Source organism: Colias philodice, chromosome 13, assembly GCF_061535455.1.
Source record: "Colias philodice isolate Cphi_HAF_F1 chromosome 13, ilColPhil1 Martin Lab GWU primary, whole genome shotgun sequence".
Lineage (NCBI taxonomy): Eukaryota > Metazoa > Arthropoda > Insecta > Lepidoptera > Pieridae > Colias > Colias philodice.
This window is the reverse complement of record NC_143098.1, coordinates 2,006,156-2,025,835: the sequence shown is the minus strand read 5'-3', so window position 1 is coordinate 2,025,835 and position 19,680 is coordinate 2,006,156. Positions and strand designations below refer to the sequence as shown.

The following is a 19,680-nucleotide window of genomic DNA, read 5'->3' as shown; positions in this document are numbered from 1 at the left end:
GTCATAAAGAAATTTCACTTCTTACGTGTGTACACTAGTACACGCACACATTTTTTTATTAAATGAAAGGATTATTCAATAGAATTATATAATATTACTTTTAAAAAATAATGCTATTAAATTTATAAAAAAGTAAACTATGTCACCTCTTAATATACATACCAAAAAATTCATGAGTTGAAATTATCTATTACTGTGATGTAGAGTATATTTTCAATAAGATAGTATTGCAATAATATTTTTTTTATTTTACGAATTTGGTGTAGATTCAATGATAATAAGATTAACATTAAATAATTTAAATAAAGACATAATAAATAAAAATGAATGTGAATCGTATAATTCACTAATTCAGATACATATACTATCTAATTTTCAATTATACTAGCATGAGGTAACTCATCCAAAATCCAAATCATCTATAATTCTAATACAATACATTTAACAAGAAATAAACATGTATACTTGGGCCTGTTCAGTGCGACGCGGATGACCTACGCGGACGTCCGCGACGGACGGTAAAATGTATGAAACCTTACAGCGCGTTCAGAGCGACGCGGAGCTGTCCGCGTCGCGGAGAGCTATCCGCGCGCGGTCGAAATCGCTCCGCGCCGCTCCTCCGCGCCGCGGATGTCCGCGGGCGGACGGTGCCTGGTTCTAATGTATTTGTTCAGTGCTCGGCGGACAACAGTCACGCGGAGCGGATGTAAAGTACTGTCGTTGTCATGGCGGCTGCGTCAAATGTGCAATCCGAGAGGGTTACAGTCGATCCCGATCCGCATCGCACTGAACGACAAAATCATCCGCGACGGACGCAAAACCTAGTCCGCGTGCGGACGGTCCGCGTCGCACTGAATCGGGCCTTATAGGTATTCAAATCCCTTTTACCTCATCCAACCTTCTTGACTGACCTGCCCTCCAAGCGTCGTGGGTTCGATTCCCACCCGGGGCAAATATTTTTGTGATGAACATTGAACATAGATGTTTGCTCTGTGCCTGGGTGTTAATTATCTATATAAGTATTTATTTTAAATTATGTATGTATGTTTATCAGCCATCTGGTTTCCATAACACAAGCGAAAGCTTAGTATGGGATCAGATCGTGCAGTGTGTGAAAATTGTCCTGAAATATCTATTTATTTCTAGGTATTCCAATCCGACGGCACATTTGTGGGCAAGTTCGGTTCATTCGGTTCCAAGCTGGGCCAGCTGGAGCACCCGCACTACATCGCCGTCTCCAGCACGAACAGGGTCCTGGTCTCCGACTCCAACAACCACAGGATCCAGGTGTTCGACGTAAATGGCAGAGTGCTGTCTTCCTTTGGCGAGGAAGGCTCGGAGGATGGGCAGTTCAAGTTCCCGAGGTATGTTGATTTTATTTAGCTGTGCCCGATTTTACCCGCATTGCTCCGCTAGTTTTGTTTAGCGTGGTGATATTATATAGCCTATATGGTGATCCAACTTGTTGGTAGTATTCATTCAAAATTTGAAGTAAATCCAAGCCGTTATTTTTGAGTTTAGCCCCGGTAAACAGACAAACAGATAAATATATGCATATAAAAAGAAATAGGGTTAATGCAGACACATATGTTTTACAAATCGATATTGTCTAAACACACCAGGAATCGAACAAAGGTTAACTCAGTTCCACACTATTTACCAATAATTGTACCCAGGAGATGATAGTCCGATAGAGATTCTGTTAAGGCTACCGTTATTGAAGCTTATTATAGCGTAAATAATAAATAAAAGATATCTCAAATCTATTGGTATTTGAACAAACCTATTCAAAGCATTAAAAAAATAGCTAGTTGTTTGCTACTAAATGCATCTATATGAGAATTCAAATTAAATACGTAATATCCTCAATTACATAATATTACTCAAACTCAAACATTTATATTTTATTCAATTAGACTTCTTCTAGAAACACTTTTGTATCGTCATTACATATTTTTAACATTTACCACCGATACGGAAAGCAGTATCTACGGAGAAGAACCGGCAAGAAACTCGATAGTTGCTCTTTTAATACATGTCAGTACTACAATTTAATTTTACAGAATATGTAACAGCATATATTATCATACTAGCTATGCTCCGCGGTTTCACCCGCATTGCTCCGCTCCTGTTGGTCTTAGCGTGATGATATAGCCTATAGCCTTCATTTATAAATAGGCTCTCTAACACCGAAAAAATTTTTCAAATCGGACCAGTAGTTCCTGAGATTAGCGCGTTCAAACAAACAAACTCTTAAGCTTTATAATATTAGTATAGATTACATATTGACATACAGACATCTATTAATAACATACAATCACGATTTTAGATATAGTAATCACACATAATAATACCAGCATAATGAGTAATTAATTATATGGCCATGCTGTTCATTTGGGAGCTAAAAGTCACGCAATTAGTTTGCAATCAAATATACAATAGATCTAGTAATTATTTAGTACAGCATTGTATATATATAATTATAGTTTGGTATTAAAATGTTTATTTTGGTATGTTAATCACCTATTTAGATGTTTTAATACCTATATGGTAGTAAACAGTTGTTTAACTTAATATATTTATTAGATTTTATGCAATATTCAATTATTGCACATAGCATGTTAATCGAGCGAGACTTGGTGGATGAATAACTTTTGGTTTAAATTTTCTAAACATATTAAAGTTCTTGAAGTTTGGTTCTGCTAGTTTCTTCACGTAGGTATCAGATTTAAATTAAATGTGTATTTAAATTGAAAAAAAAAATCTTCATCTTATGTATGAGCTCTCAACATCTTTTTGCATTTAAGGAGATTTTACACGTTCACTCACAAATTATAATTCAACCTTAGAAGATCAAAAAATATGTATTTGAAAATATACACAACCGGATATTTATGTAAATGTAATAACAAAAGTCTCTTCCACAATCAACCTTTGTAACATACTTTTACAATATATTTCCCAGTAGGTACGGCATAGGTAAATCTTGCTACTTTGTACGAACACAGCAGTAACATAAGGCATGAATCTCGTAGTTTTATTCCGTAAGCAACTCACGTTCCCATAAATATGTTCGTTTTCTGACTTATTTCATGGCGATATTTCTGTGTTAGTTTACACGCACGACTTCTGCAGAAGCAGGAAAACAGTGGCATTTGCTAGAAAAACTTAATACGCAAAATAGATTTATTGGCCGAGTTTTATCCACTTTCTATTTGACTTTTTTAATCTATTAAGTGTCTTCTACCGTTTTTCAATTAATTAACTTTACAGAAAAGTATAAACATAATGCAAAATCAATATCAAAAGCCAATGCTTATAAGAGGTTTGTACAAAATCCTGAGGAAAAATGGGGCGTCCAATAGACTGCATATTAAATTTTGATGATAAATGTCCCATATCCATCCTCAATTTAAAACTAGACTACACTTGCGCACACTGTAATAAACGTATGACAATATTTTATGAATTCATAGCGAACCACAAATCCAAAGGAAAGCAAACAAATTTTAAACTTTAAAGCGGTCAAGTACGATGTCAGCATAAATCGTAAAACCAATTTTCTTCAAAGCATATTTTATTCAGAAATAGTGTCTCGAGTTTACAGGTCACATGACGTTACATGCATTAAAGAGATTGAAAACTGACGGTGTTTAGTATGAATGTAACTGCAACGCTTTTGTTTTTATCAAATTAAAGTGTTCTGAAAACGTATGAATGGCCCTACGAGGAAATGCTCTTTAATTTTAGCTTTTTAGGTAATGTTTAGCTTTAATAATTATCAAGTTTTGTATTTTATTTATTTATTTTTATTTTATTTATAACACTTTACTATGCTAGTTATACAAATTACTTAAAACTAAAACTTATAGCTAAACTAGCACAGAGGGCGGCCTTATCACTAAAGAGTGATCTCTTTGTATTGTACTTTAACACATGTTTTATTGTATTGTAAAAAAATATAATTCTATTTTTAACTTATATCTATGCTTAAGGCTTTATTAATGAGATTAAGTATTAAATAATCGTTTTAAACCTAATATGTTACATTGTACAGATACCACCATAATCCACATCTCTTCAATTCTTAGAAAACGAAATTGGACTCACAATATAACTATTCTATGGAATCTGAGTAATTTATTATTTGGAGAATGTTTATCTTATGTTTCAAAATTTTGAGCTTTTGTTTTTCTCAATATTTAATACTAGCTGTTCCCCGCGGTTGCATTGCTCCACTCCGTGCGTGCGTGTTGCGTGATGATATAAAGCCTAAAGTCTTTCTCGATAAATGGGCTATCTAACACCGAAAGAATTTTTCAAATCGGCCCAGTAGTTCCCGAGATTAGCACGTTCAAACAAACAAACAATCAAACAAAGAAACAAACTCTTCAGCTTTATAATATTAGTATAGAATAGGTAGGTAACAGTTTCAAACAGAATTTGCGACAAAAAGCCATTACCACGGAAGTCACGATCTATTCAAACTACAAAGGTTTCAGAGTGACTATGAAGCTTCTATAACACTATTCAATGTTAGGTCTAGGCATTACGAGGAATCTAGAAGTCTATCCACGTTCTGAACCTAAATCAAACCGCAGATCACGCCTAACAATAGTGTGACAACCCTCTGAATTCGTTGCAAAAAACTAAATATTTACCTGAAAAATATTTTTGTATTGAATCATATTTATATAGAGAACTAATATAAATTTAACAGTTTATCTCAATTATTAAAAAATGACGCAGTCTATAGTAAATAACAATGAATTGATGAAGAACGAAATAGAAAATAATTATTGTACCATAGTCATTATAGACCGGGAGATACTGACACAAAATTTCGAGTCATTTGTAACAGGATGGCGGTTCTACAGGGGTCTTAGTACGCAATGACAAAAAGAAAAATGATGGTGTGAACGCTGGTACCGGTGGGTTAGTCGCGTGGGCGTTAGTCGAACTCGTCGGAAAAATAGCGAAAGTCAAACGATTTGTAACACAAAAATTTTAGAATTTACCGATAGCCCATAAAAAAGAAGTAGGCGGTAGTGTCATGCCATACTTTTCCGGTATGACTTACAGCCCGCCATACCGACGCGAATGTGTTGATTTAAAAAAAACAATTATTCAACCATTTGTACCAAGCTAACTTTTGCACAGGTAACCATCGTCGTGCAGCCATTTACGAAAATCGCCATGCCATACTTTTCGGACGATTCCAAATGGTCGCCATACCGCCGAAAATCTGCAAAAATTTTTTATTTCGCCTATCTTTTAGTACCAGTATTGCATTTGGCTTTTTGGAGAGTATTTGATAAAATGTGACCATTATTATATTTGCCATACTTCTAGTAGGGGGAAAAAGTGCTGTCATACTTGAAAAATAAAATTATTATTAATTTATATAAGTGAAGATTTCCAATACCTAGATCTTTGAAATTTTGTATTTATATTCGTTGATCCTCAAACTTACAGGAAAAATAAGTGCCATACTGTTACAAATCGTTTGACTTTCGCTATTTTCCGACGAGTTCGACTAACGCCCACGCGACTAAGCCGCCAGTACCAGCGTTCACACCATCATTTTTCTTTTTGTCATTGCGTACTAAGAACCCTGTAGAACCGCCATCCTGTTACAAATGACTCGAAATTTTGTGTCAGTATCTCCCGGTCTATTACTATTAATACTAATTATCCATTGATATTTTCCACCAAGCAACATCTCAATCTATACACATTAATTAATCTTTCATACCCAAACTTTCATAAAAAATTGGTTGCCTGTAAAGTCGGTTTACTGACGATAGTTGAACGTGACAACGGCCGATTGTGCTTCTTTGTCGCTCGTTCCGCGCTCTCGCTTGCACTTCAAGCAAGGAACGCCTCAGAGCGCGAGGTAACGCCGCATGAGTCATGTTTTTTCGTGCGTGCACGCGGCTCTATCGAATTATAAGACGTTGTCACGTCAAAAACTTTTCCTTTTAATTTAAAACATCTTCACTCTTGCATACGCCCATCCAGGTCACTCCCCCAAATTGAACATGACGGTGAAATTCCGTCATCATTATGTATATCAAAATTCCATTTGGAAGGTCTTAGTGGCGGTATGATAATAGGCTTATACTTTCCAAGGCCCTTAAAGTTACCTCTCAATTGGTGATTGCTAACGAGAAATCGATATGGCGTGTGTCTGTATGGTGTAGAGAGTTATGTACTGGATGTGGTAATGATAAATATAAAATACGACACGACATAACACAACACAACATAACGCAGCACATTACAAAACAATGCAAGGCAACGCATTAGCACAACACTACAGTCTACATAACATAATAATATTATCACAACACAACATAGCACTATTTTGGTTCTGTAACACAACACAACGGACTGCAACACTACACGTCACAACACAACAAAAGAACTATTTTTGAAGTGAAACTTCTTTATCGGGGTTGGAAAAAAATTTAGTGTAACATTTTTTCGTTACGCGTGACATTTTTCCGTTACGCGCCATCTTTTTCTTATCCCTACCACGCGTGATTCGACGTATTTCTGTAAAGTTGCATATTATAGTAAATTATTTTTTGTAAAATAAGGTCGAAGTTTCACGTCTTACGTGTGTACACTAGTACACGCACACATTTTTTTTTCTACAAAATACTTCTATATATGTTATCTAAACTTGTTTGTTACAAGCAATTAAGCGAAGGTGGATGCAATTTAACATTTTTGTTGTTAAATTGCATCCACCTTCGCTTAATTGTTTCTGATTGAAATTAAACCCAACAGAATAACAATAATAATCACAAAAACTTATTTCACATCCAGTTCATTTTTATATTTGTGGCTTTGCTTCTCGCGATATTAATATTTAACGCGCTAAATGCTTCAACAAAGAAAATGTCTCCCTATTTCTAACGGTTATTATAGGTAAAGGAGGTTTTCTAAGTCTTCATATTGATAATTTTATGTTATTGCGAATGATCATTTTTTATTTATAAACGAAACGAATGACGATGAAATCTTATAAGTTATCAAATAAGGAAAATATTTAAAATATTAATATTTATTTGTCACAAATAGGAATAGATACATCAAGGATATTAGATTAAAAAAATATATATTTCGAGTAAATCAGAAACTTAAAATATTTTTTCAATAATTCTCTCCAGTTCCTCTGGACTTTTTATTACAATTCAATTCTCTTCAATCCAATTCTTAGCATAGATTCAGATACATTACCATTTTAGTTATACCAGCCTATTGAATTCCTTCCCTACATTATATTTATCTAAATAAACAAAAAAAATCATATACACCAGATTTGAGTTCACTCCGATAGGAACATTTGTGAAAAAACTGTAATACCTACTTCGGATCTTACGTGATATGTTTTCCTTTTAAATTCAGGTCTGATCTCTCGAACGTATACACTACAAGTGTTTAAGAGTTTTTATCAGACTAGACTTAGACTTAGACTTAGACTTTTTGAAGTTAGATACTAGACAAGTAAGGTAGGTAGTACTTAAGAAGTTTCGCGTTACTTCAAAACACGTATCTTTGCGGATTTCATATTTTATGAGAGCTTAAGTGACTTTTTTCCTGTTTGGAGTTTTAATTTACTTCATAAAACTTTATGTATATTATGGTCTAATGGTTTATTATTTATTTTTATATTATAATGTAGTTGATCTCTGATCTGCTTTTATTCGTTATAAGACACACATAAACACTACCAGACGCACACAAACAAATCGAAATTGGATCTTTATAAAACAGGGAATTGAAGCAAGAAAATTAGGGGACACACGGAGAAACGTAGCTCCTAATCCTTAATTATCTATCTTAATGAAGCCGTGTACTAAATCATTAATGTCAATTAACGCAAGTAAATGTTCCCGTAAACTGGAGGTCTTTAACAAGATTCGAAAAATCCTTTTTCAAAAGGGATCAGCCGCCATAATCCTGCCTAAACCTTTACTTATCCGGAGAATTATGGCTAATCTTCGTTACATTTAACTAGATTTTAAATATTCCAGAGATACTTAATGCGTTTAGTGGATGGCGTTTGTTTTAAATAGATGTAGTCTTTATACAATTTATTGAAGTGAAACTTCTTTATCGGGGTTGGAAAAAAATTTAGTGTAAGATTTTTTCATTACGCGTGACATTTTTCCGTTACGCGCCATCTTTTTCTTATCCCTACCACGCGTGATTCGACGTATTTCTGTAAAGTTGCATATAGTAAATTATTTTTTGAAAAATAATGTCATAAAGAAGTTTCACTTCTTACGTGTGTACACTAGTACACGCACACATTTTTTTATTTTAACTGATGGGAAGGAAGATGGACTCTTATAACTGATAAACATACAACATACCGTTAAATTTAAATTTTCTATAGTTTATAGTAAAGAAAATAGAGAATTGATAAATATACAATATATCTATAGTTTTAAGTATAGATGTAAAAATAAGCGAATCAAGAGACTATACAGCAGAATTTAGTAAAAAATACATATACTTGGCCTATTCACACCATTTATATCAAAACTAACAATCCAAAAATAATATTGTCATCTGCTTTCAAAATATCCGCCCCAATATTTTACTTTATAATAAAAACGCTTTCTTTCCAGGGGCGTTGCCGTTGACGACCAGGGCTACATCGTGGTCGCGGATTCCGGGAACAATAGGATCCAGATCTTCCACCCCGACGGGACCTTTCTCAGGGCCTTCGGGTCCTGGGGATCCGGGGACGGAGAGTTTAAAGGCCTCGAGGGTATTGCTGTCATGTCCAATGGCAATATTATCGTATGCGATCGAGAGAATCACAGAGTGCAAGTTTTTTAAAGGTACTTATGATGCATTTTTATAGATATGCATATAATATTTGTTTCTTAGCATTTTAGCAAACCTATATTATGTACCATTTATTCCATTTATTCAATGTAGATTATCTAGATAACTAATATATTTTTAATTTTGTTGTTAATTCATAGGGACTATAAGTAAAATTGAATTGATATCACACAATACTTTTCCAGTAAGAAATTCACACTTTCATAATCATAAAATAATAACTAACAACCAAACATTTTTGGGCATGTGATATTATTTTATGTAGATAAAATTAATTGGATCCTATAAACCTTTTTTTAGATCATTAAGTTAAGGTGCAAGCTTTAATATTATTAAAAGTCATATTGCGCTTATTTTAATCCTTTATAAATTTTCTCTTTTTCAGATTCACCGAACTCTTTATTCAAGAATACAGTCGGTTATCTAACGTGTTTAAATGCTTTGTAAATAAAGGTCAAAGATCTTATTTTATTCTCAAGCCTTGTTGTGCCGTCCTTTTAATATTTTCATATGTTTTCATTTTATTACGTTATTCTAATATAACGCTTTCTGAGCCTTGAAATTCATACTTTTACATTAAATATTTAAAATTCAGAGCAAATTTGATTATGATCAATTTACGTCTTATTTAATAAAATCTTGTCAATATCTCTTTCGCTCTTACAATATTTGTTGTGAGAGAAAATGACAAAACAATAATTCGCAGTTAATAAAGTTAAGTAAAAGGGAAAACTCAAATTTGTATAGAATCTGGAAGCTTTGTGAAATTGAATTATTTAAATATAATTTGTCCATCTGTCCTATTCTATTATATTCATTCGTGAAAAATACATCTTGCAAAAAACGTACAATTAAAAATATAATAATTTGCTTGCTCATGTTACGGCTAAAACTGGTCGATATAGTAGCATTTACCCTATAGCATGGAAAAATTAATTAACATTACAGATACGCTTTAGTTTCTCTCTGCGCAAATATAAAATTTTATTGTAATCCAAACCCATTGAAGTATCTCCACTTAATTGGCAATTTGATATCGAATCTTAAATTAACGTCCGATAAAATCTTTCAGCTTAATTAAAAGGGATTTTGAACAGCGTTAATCCGGAAGGGAAATTTCATCAAGTTAAATATCATTTTGTTAATTTCCTTTGTATATCTGTTGTAGTCAAACTCGAAGCTCGGGCACTCCTAGGTTGGACTGGTCAAACCTCAGGTCTGGCATTATGACTTTGTCAAAGTCCAATAAATGTAATATTTCTGCCTTTTACTAAACAATTTTCGTCAGTCGTTATCTAGATGAGGCGTCTTATGGCGTGCGATGCCGATGCTGCGTTCGCCTCCGCCCGAGACTGCAGAGACTTCAGTCAAAGCGTGAAATTCAAATGTATTTCGAGGATTGCCCGATGGCTTTTGCCAAACCTAATATAAACCAGTCCTTCCGCGAAGAGATTGTTTTTCGGGATTTGACTATAACATATCTAATAACTCATTAAATTCAGTGGCCTAGAACGTTCTAGAATTAATCTGGGGAAGATGCTCTGTATAAAAAGTAATTTGGTTGTAAACATTTTCGTGAATATTGTGTAAAATCTGCTTACGAGTTTCTAATTTGCTGGTGCCTGGTATTACTTTTTTATGACAAGAATTATTTCTTATGTCTTAAATATTTTTTTTAATAACTGTTAGCATTTATTGATACCCCACTTTGATAATTACCGTGTCTTAATATCATTTTAATGGTTAATATTACGATTTTGTATTTTGAGCATTGTGTTTTCTAGTATCATTTCTTATATATCGTTTTATATAACATAATCTAGTCATTTTAGTAGTAAAAACCAAAGATTGTAATATACTTAAACTTTATTAGCAAATTATTATTGAAATTGCTCTGCAATTGTAGTTAATTTTATTGTTTTAAACAAGTCTTAAGTAAAGCGTTTACTCCAATGTTTAATAGTAATTAACTATCACAAATATTATGCCAAAAAGTAAACCAAAAAACATGAGATTTAATACAATAGAAAGATCATGACTCTGCATAATCAGTTAATTTGGCGGTCAGGTCAAATGTCGCGCTAACTTTTTAAACACACAACACTTAATTTGCTAGTTTTAAATGCTAAAACCACATTTTTCTTGTTTGAACTTTTTAAAAGGAAATTCAATTGTTTTCACTCATAATTGTAAAGTGGGATTCAAATATTTCTATAAAATATTCGTAAATTAGAACAACAAAAAAACAATTATAATGTTAATTAAATATTAAATAATATTATTATGTTTATTTTTCTAAATATGGTAAAAAATAAGGAAATACTTACGAATTTCGTACAACCAGAATTCTGAAGGGCTTTCAGAAGAGAAAAGATCATAGCAGTTGGCACAAAGTTACTAAATTATATAAGTCACTTATAAGAACTGAATAGCTCTCTAGATGAAAGTGACAAGTACTAAGCACTTAGCCTCTAAGAACATTAAATAAAATTTATAGTAATATTTGGTCCCACTACACTATTGTAAAAACACCTTTCAAGCTTTTTGTAATAATGCGTTGTACTTAAATATCTTATTGATATACAGATTTAATAATAATTTTTGTATTGTTTTAATTTGAATAAAACGATGTGTTTAAGAAAATGTTGTTTTATTTTTTCTTTTATCATATTGACGACATAATATCCCCTTTTTTGTCATTATGATAAGTGTGAAAACCTCTTTCACTGATGGATTTTCTTATAGTAAGTAAATGATAATAAAGTTTTCTAGCATTCAAATTCTTTATGAAAAATGTTAAGTGCCATATCACACTAGCGGATTGCGAGCGGTTTCAAAGCGGAGCGGGTGCGCAACGAATACGTTGCGGGCGCGCAACGAACACGCCGCGGTTGCGCAGCGAATTCGTTGCGGACGCGTCATTTTGTATACTCTCGCACAAAAGCCAGCCCTTCCGCCTTGCCTAACTTCCATTCAATATTTCCATCGTTTCTGTAGCACTCAATTTTTTAACCGTACTGTGGAAATGCACTTACTTAACAGTTAACTAAAGATGTAATAACAACTGGAGTTGTTAAAAAAAGGTGCTATAAAATTGAATTACTAGGACTTTTAGAATGTACCATACATTCCAAAAGTATGTAACGACTGACCAGTATAATCTCTCCCATAGCAACGTATGTTATAAAGAGATTTTGTGAACCTAATTATGAGCAAAGTGATAGTGAGTTGCTGGTTGCTTGATAAAATTTTCTATTCACTGCTATTTATCTAATAATAAGATAGCCCTGTTTTAGTTAAGGAGCTTTAACATTTATTTCACTAATGAACTTTCTTAATGAGCAATTAAGTTATCTGATTGCATTTCGACCAAGATTTAATAGATAAAACAATACCCTAAACATTAACATGTTATGAAACTCGTAAAAAATAATGATCTCATAATTATTATACTATCACAAGTTATAAGTAACAACCAGCACGGATTCCATTTTGTTAATGAGTGTACATGACTGCGACGTAAACGTTGCGCATCTGCCACGCGTCCGCAACGAATTCGCTGCGCAACCGCAACGTATTCGTTGCGCACCCGCTCCGCTTTGAAACCGCTCGCAATCCGCTAGTGTGATATGTCACTAAAGAATAGAAAAATCGACCATAATGCGGGATTAGAAACCCATCTTTCAAAATTTCTCAAGTAAATGATAAGCTGTCTGTATCCTGCCAGACCGAAACATTCTGTTTTGTAAGTCCACCGGTAATCGAATCCAGAACCTATGTTCTTCACTGAGGTTTCTACGCTGATGGTGCTACGCGGATGGTGCTACGCGGATGGTGCTACGCGGATGGTGCTACGTGGCTCTACGCTCATGCGTTTACTACTGTACCTAGAAGACGAAATATTTATTTTGTAATCCATAAAAGGAGCTTTTAAAATTACGAGAACTTATTATTGTTACTTCAGTTATTTTTTAAAAGAGTTTATAGATAGATACTACTACAAAATTCAAATATTTTATCAATTAGTGTAGACAAAAATATTCTAACGTCTGTTGTTTAATAATTCTTCAATAATGTAGATACCTACGATATCTAATAAGATATTCTAGAACAATGTGTTTTTTTTAAATACCTTAAAATCATCATTATGATAAGTAAGCTAGCTTTTTTAAAGACATATTATGCTCATTATTTACGTACAAACCCAAAGAATATCTGAATATGTAATTTGCGAATAATTTGTTTAGCTTTCTACGCATGGAAGATTTTATTCAGTTTCAGTACACATTAAGGCAGTTTAACATTGAGTCAGCTGTCGTCAGTGCTGACGCGACAGTGCTGTACTGACTTGAAATCAATTTACAATATGGCAGTGCCAGGTCAGCACTGACCCGGCAGTCGACTGACGTTAGCTACTGACTCAATGTAAAACTGCCTTTAGTCTTATTACAAAAAATCCTCATTATATAATATTTATTATTTCAGCCAATCTAATAATAAACAGATAATTCGCACAAAATAATTTCTTTCTCCAGCCATCTGTAATTACCTTTCAACGTCACAATAATAATTATATCACAAAACGAAACAATTATTTCTCGATTATAGCTCCTACAAATAATATAAATGCGAAAGTTTGTGAAAATGTATCTTTGTATGTGTTTTTCTCTGTTAAGAAAAAACTAGTGAATGGATTTTGAAGAATCTTTACAATAAAATGAGTTATGGCCTCCTTGGTACAATGTTTAACGCGCAATCGTAAAACCGAGCGACCTGGGTTCGATTCCTGGTGTGGATTAACAAAAACAATATCTCGGTCTAGCAGAACATGGGAGGCTGTAGGATCACTTACTTGTTTGTTAACAAAAACAGAGAAATGCATCTACCCCATTACCCATTAAGGGACACGGGAATTCATACAATAGGTTAAACATCATAGTACCACAATATACTTGAATTTGCGGGTAAAACCGCGCGGCACAGCTAGTTTCATAATAAAACTACCCTTGTTAGCGTCAGTGTCAACGTCTCAACTAATAAATTCGTTCAAAAATTCAATATTTGACATCGTACGGTCATGAAAAAGCTTGTGAATTATTCTGGTTCCCTATGTACAGCGATGCGATATAAAACGTATTAAAATTAAGCTATGAAATATCAATATAATTTTTTATATCAATGCAATTGTAGAATTCTGGAGTGAATTATAAATTATAATTCATATTTTTTACATTTTCATTTTGTTCGAATTTATGTGGGTATATTAAGAAGAATAGAATTCTATTCAATGCGATTTTAAGAGCGTAGTTACACGTAGCGTACGACCACGAACACAAACTGTCATCGCCCATTTCAAGCCTTTGTAGATTTTTAAAAATCATCAAATTTGGTGCTGTGGTGGCTTTGAGCGCATAACCGACACACTCAAATGTTCGAATTTATAACATACTAGCAAACCCGGCGAACTCCGTTTCGCCACCACATTTCTTTATTTCCCGCTTTTCTGTTGAAATTTTCCCGAATTTTCTTTGCTATAAACCTCACGGAGCCCGAGACCTTTCCAACGAATACAAAACCGTGGAAATCGGTTCACGCGTTCTTGAGTTATAGCGTCAGGAAGGAAAACGCGACTAATTTTTATATAGTAGATATAAGCAATATACATACCTACCTAGAGTAAATTAATGTCAAAATAAATTTAGAAAACTTTCGGTTAACTTCTTTTGTTTTTAATGAATAACTATTTTACTATTTAACTACTAGTATAGAATTAAATCCAAAGAATATTCGCTCGTATCCATTTTTAATTTGTCTTTATTCTTATATTGCTTTTGAAATTATTATATTATTAAAATTATAATTACTAAATACCTACTGTAAAGATTCAAATATATAATACACTAGCTGCGCTCCGCGGTTTTACCCGCAGTACTCCGCTCCTGTTAATCTCAGCAAGATGATATATAGGCTATAGCCATCCTCGATAAATGGGCTATCTAACATCGAAAGAATTTTTAAAATCGGACCAATAGTTCCCGAGATTAGCGCGTTCAAACAAACAAACAAACTCTTAAGCTTTATTATATTAGTATAGATTAATAACATTCCAACCACCATGAAATTGATTTAAATTATAAATAACCACAGTATAAACCGACGCTATAAAAGAAAACATGAATAATTAGCGATATTATATCAAAATCCCTGGACATCAAACTTTATCTTGGGCTTCTAAGAATGATAAATCGACGGGCAGTTTTTATTTTATAAAGCTATTATTCATGTTATGCCTTCAGCGAAATAGCTGACAAATTGTGAGAAACAGCTTTATGATATTGAGATGCCTGAGATGTTAGTGTTTTAATTTTAGGTTGTGAAATTTTAAATCAATGCGATTTAAGTATTAGAGGAAGTTGGGCTTAAAAATAAAATAATCAAATCGGCTCATATGATCTTTTATTTTTATTTCAATAAAAACAACAAATTTATACCTATATATTTTAATTTACATAGACTAAAGTTATAAAAACTAGCTTTCCGACCGCGGCTTCACCCATATAGTTGTGTGTAGTGATAAGGCCGCCTAATAAACGATACTTTTCTTGTTTTGTTTTGTATAAATTAGCAATAAGTTACCCATGTATAGTTTTATTAAAGAGTAATAAATAAATAGTTAAACGAAAACCCGTATAATTCTCGTTGCCGTTGGTAACGTGAATAACTCCTAACTCTTTAGCCTCAGACTATCCAACAAATTTAATTCAAATCGGTTAAGCGGATTAGGCGTAAAGAAGAGCCCGACAGACAAATAAATGGACAGACAGTGCTACCTTCGCATAAAAGTAGGAATTTTATTGACTCGATAATTTATTTAAGTATGTTTCATTCCTTTGAGTCAAATAGGTTTAAGATATAACATTGGAACATCCATACTAATATTATAAATGCGAAAGTAACTCTGTCTGTCTGTCTGTTACTCAATCACGCCTAAACTACTGAACCAATTTTCATGAAATTTGGTATGGAGTAATTTTGATACCCGAGAAAGGACATAGGCTACTTTTTATCCCGGGAAATTAACGCTATCTCGGAAATCCCACGGGAACGGGAACTATTCGGGTTTTTCTTTGACTGCGCGGGCAAAGCCGCGGGCGGAAACCTAGTATTATATATTTTTAAATTCCTCTATTTAAATCAATAATCTATACATACATAATACATATATGTATCTACACTATAACTTGTGCAAAGTAGTTGACCGAGCACTCAGAACTGTATTGATTTCAACTTAGGAAAACGGAAACCAAACTGAATGTGACTAATATATACTTAATGTTACTTGTATGTTAGGTTCAATTTCAATTGTAAATACATGTTTAACCTGTGAATTAATATTGTTAGACGTAACTTTTGATTTAATATTTTTGTGGATGAATAGTTGTCAATATAGCTGTCACTGTCACCTGTCAGAACATGCTTAGCTGTCGCATACTATAAATTGCCGCTTTCCTTTGACTCGGCGCGCAATCGTACGGATCGTGCCTAGGGGCTCGGACGTTGTTTATACGACGTTTGACCCAACTACCTTCATTTTGCTAATAGTCGTTGACTAGCTGCGATTTGTTAATCAATTAGGTAGCTGTGTGGAATCGCAGTACATTCTTATTACATTTCAAACTACTATTTAACCTAGTCTCGCTTGTAATTTCTATCAATATATAAATTAATAAAATTTATTGAACAGTAGTTACCTATTAGTTCAAATTATATGTACATACAACTTCCCGCCCGCGGTTTCGCCAGCTTTGTCTAAAACCTAAAAAATTACTTATATCCTCTTGAATCACTCTATGACTCTATCTATAAAAAACTGCATCAAAATCCGTTGTGTAGTTTTAAAGATCTATCATCTAAGCATACATATTACATACATACAAACAGACGCGGGAAGCGACTTTGCTTTATACTAGGTATGTAGTGATAATAATATGACAAAATTATAATAACTATATTTCATGTTCTTTTTATCGAGTACAATATGGGGCTCTTCAAGCGTAGAGTGAACAGGTACCTTCTAGGGAAGCGCGTTCCGCGCACATCTCAGCATAACATCAGGCGGGATAGTGGTCAAGCGCTTCCCTATTCCCAATAAAAAAAAATCCTTGCGCCTTATTTGTTAAACGCACAAGTAACTTTAATTGTAGATAAAAGATAGTGTTATTATATTCCTAAATGGATACGTATATAGTAAAAACATGTGTAAAATACATTTTCAACCTAATATTATCGATATTTTAATGACGAGCAGAATAAAATCTTGTTTATTTATTTATTTAACACTTTATTGTGCATGAAAACACGTACATAAAGGTTACAATATTACCTACCTACATTAAATAAAAGCACAAAGGCGTATTATCTTTTATCTGCCTTCAGACATTATTTATTTTTTTATTTCATAAAATTGTACATTATTTCTATTATTTTCATTTAAATATAACACTTCACACAACATCCATTTTCAATATCCATTCAATGCCATACTTGTGAGCGAAGTAAGGAATCAAATAGAACATTTCTATGTAAATCAGATATATCGATATTATCTTAGAGAAAGCCTCTCAATCATGTCAGCCATTGTCGCGTTTGACAAGATATAGATTAAACATTTTCTTGAAGGTGCAAGATGGCATCTATGTATTTTATTTCTTAGGAATATCAAGGTCGATTGATATTACTTTGTACAATATGAAAAGCTTTTATTTATTTATTTATTAATACTTTATTGCTCTTAGAATCATTACAATAATACTTAATCTAAGGATACATTACAACAATTGGCGGTCTTATCGCTATTCAGCGATTTCTTCCAGATCCGATCCGATTTCTTTCCAGCTTTTGTCACGCTTAACGTCCGTAAGAATGCGAATAACAGTTTCTTTTTAAAGGTATTTCGGCATTTATTTCAGTAAGGTAAATGAGATAAACTACGCCTATCAGATGAATAAATGCACTTTTAGTTACATAATATACTTATTATAATACGGTCTAACTAATAAAATGTTACCCATTCGCTTTGCAATGGATTAGTTATTGCAATAATCTGTCTTGTTTTTATGATTGACGTTTCATGTGAGCAAGAGCAGGACAAAGCTATTGTAGAAAATGGTAGAAATTTATCCATTGTTTAACTTTTTGTTAGTAAGGCTGAAAGTATTTACAGGCTCTCTAGACTCTACCTAGTACCTACTATAACTAACATACAATCCAACCTATATAATTTGCAAATATCTTACAATCTAATTAACATTGTATTTCAATCGAAATCGTTTCGACAACACAACAAATCCCCCATCGTTCCACTAATTCCAACCAAATCCCAACACAGAAAAAACTTGAATAACGATATCCATATACCGATAACGATACCGATTCATCCGTTTCCGTGATTTATGACACCGCACCGGTTTCGGGAACGAAGAAACAATATTGTGTGATTGAATACATTAATTATCTGTGGTCAAGTAATGAGTATGGAGTGTTCCGTTGATTCGTTTCGAGCTGATGGATGACTTTGTGGTATTATAAATTGCGATCGTTTATCGATAGATGTGCGTTTCTATACGATTTGTATGTTTTAGAACAAAATACAAGATAATATGTATTCAGTAGCATATTATAAGCTATTTATCTTTTGGGAATCATAAGATTGTACCTAAGTCAGCACGAATGTAAAATTTCAATGTATAAACTGTTGAATGTATTGCAAAGCGTAAAAAAAGCTGGTGGATATCCTCATGTGTGACATAATAATGTAAGACAAACTATCAAAAATGTTTACTACAAAATAAGATTTGTTTATTTATTTATTTATGTATTTACACTTTATTGTGCTGGCATACAAATAATTTGTAAAATAGGTTATCAAAATTCTACTACTACTGTGGTAATATCGATAAAATAGCATAATTAAAATAAACACATGTTGTCATTTAAACCACCTTTTAATTAAACCAGACAAGGGATGTGAACTTTAATAATTAAACAACCCAAACACACGCCCTAACACTCCTATAATTCCTATTATCGAACAATAGCCCTTCCTTACCCCATACATCCAAAATCACCTTAAAATTCAGCACTTGAGCTATTCAGGCATCAATAATTAAACTAAACCGCCGACACCCCATTCCGTTATCTCCAAGATATGGATGGGTAATGGCCCATAAAACAATTCCGTGACAATCAGAAGAGATAAAGGTCCCCAAGAGTTACAACCCTATAATTTGTAGCACAGGTTGGCAACTTTGGTTTAGAATGCTATTTAGTTTTTTGGTAGATTCTTGTCTAAATGCCTGATTAGCTATAGATAATTATTTGGGATGCTTTTCAGCAGCCATGGATTGTTTTTTTGGCTCATAAATATCTCTTATCTTGTCTTACTTAATGGTTGTGGTACACATAGATATAGTTTCAAATACAACAACTACAACTTAGGGATTTCTCTAAATTTTCTTTAAAGAACTTACACTGCACCCAAATACAATTTAACATGCATACTATGAAATTAAGGACGACACAAATCCAAAGAATGTTTTATCTAAATGTTGTAATTATACAAAATACTTAGGTACATTATTCTTCTCAAGATGGAAGTGCAAACAACTTAGCAGTTCATAGCAAAACAGTCGTAAGGCAAAACTAAAATCAAAGCGACCCTTTTTATTAGATCCTAACCTTCCTTTATCCTTAATTTAATCAATCCCGTCCAGTCTGTCCTATAAGTCTATTAAGTTACAAGAAAAATATTAG

General features: G+C 33.1%; 1 protein-coding gene and 2 long non-coding RNA genes across 6 annotated transcripts in view; 2 read left to right on the top strand and 1 right to left on the bottom strand.

Annotated features, from left to right (window-relative positions):
- Positions 1-5,670, bottom strand: part of LOC149483210 (uncharacterized) — a 45,686-nt gene extending 40,016 nt beyond the window's left edge. Inside the window, exon 1 of the long non-coding RNA XR_016316469.1 lies at positions 4,822-5,670. This is a non-coding gene — a long non-coding RNA (uncharacterized LOC149483210). The remainder of the gene's footprint in view (positions 1-4,821) is intronic.
- Positions 1-11,511, top strand: part of tn (tripartite motif containing protein thin) — a 100,283-nt gene extending 88,772 nt beyond the window's left edge. For all 4 annotated transcript variants that reach the window (XM_089702131.1, XM_089702132.1, XM_089702133.1 and 1 more), the window contains 3 exons: positions 1,147-1,364; positions 8,646-8,861; positions 9,254-11,511. In XM_089702131.1, coding sequence (XP_089558257.1) covers positions 1,147-1,364; positions 8,646-8,859 — 432 coding nt within the window. In that variant the 3' untranslated portion in view covers positions 8,860-8,861; positions 9,254-11,511. The remainder of the gene's footprint in view (positions 1-1,146; positions 1,365-8,645; positions 8,862-9,253) is intronic.
- LOC149483208 (uncharacterized) overlaps positions 1-19,680 on the top strand; it is a 138,561-nt gene that overhangs the window by 64,880 nt on the left and 54,001 nt on the right. The window lies entirely within an intron of this gene.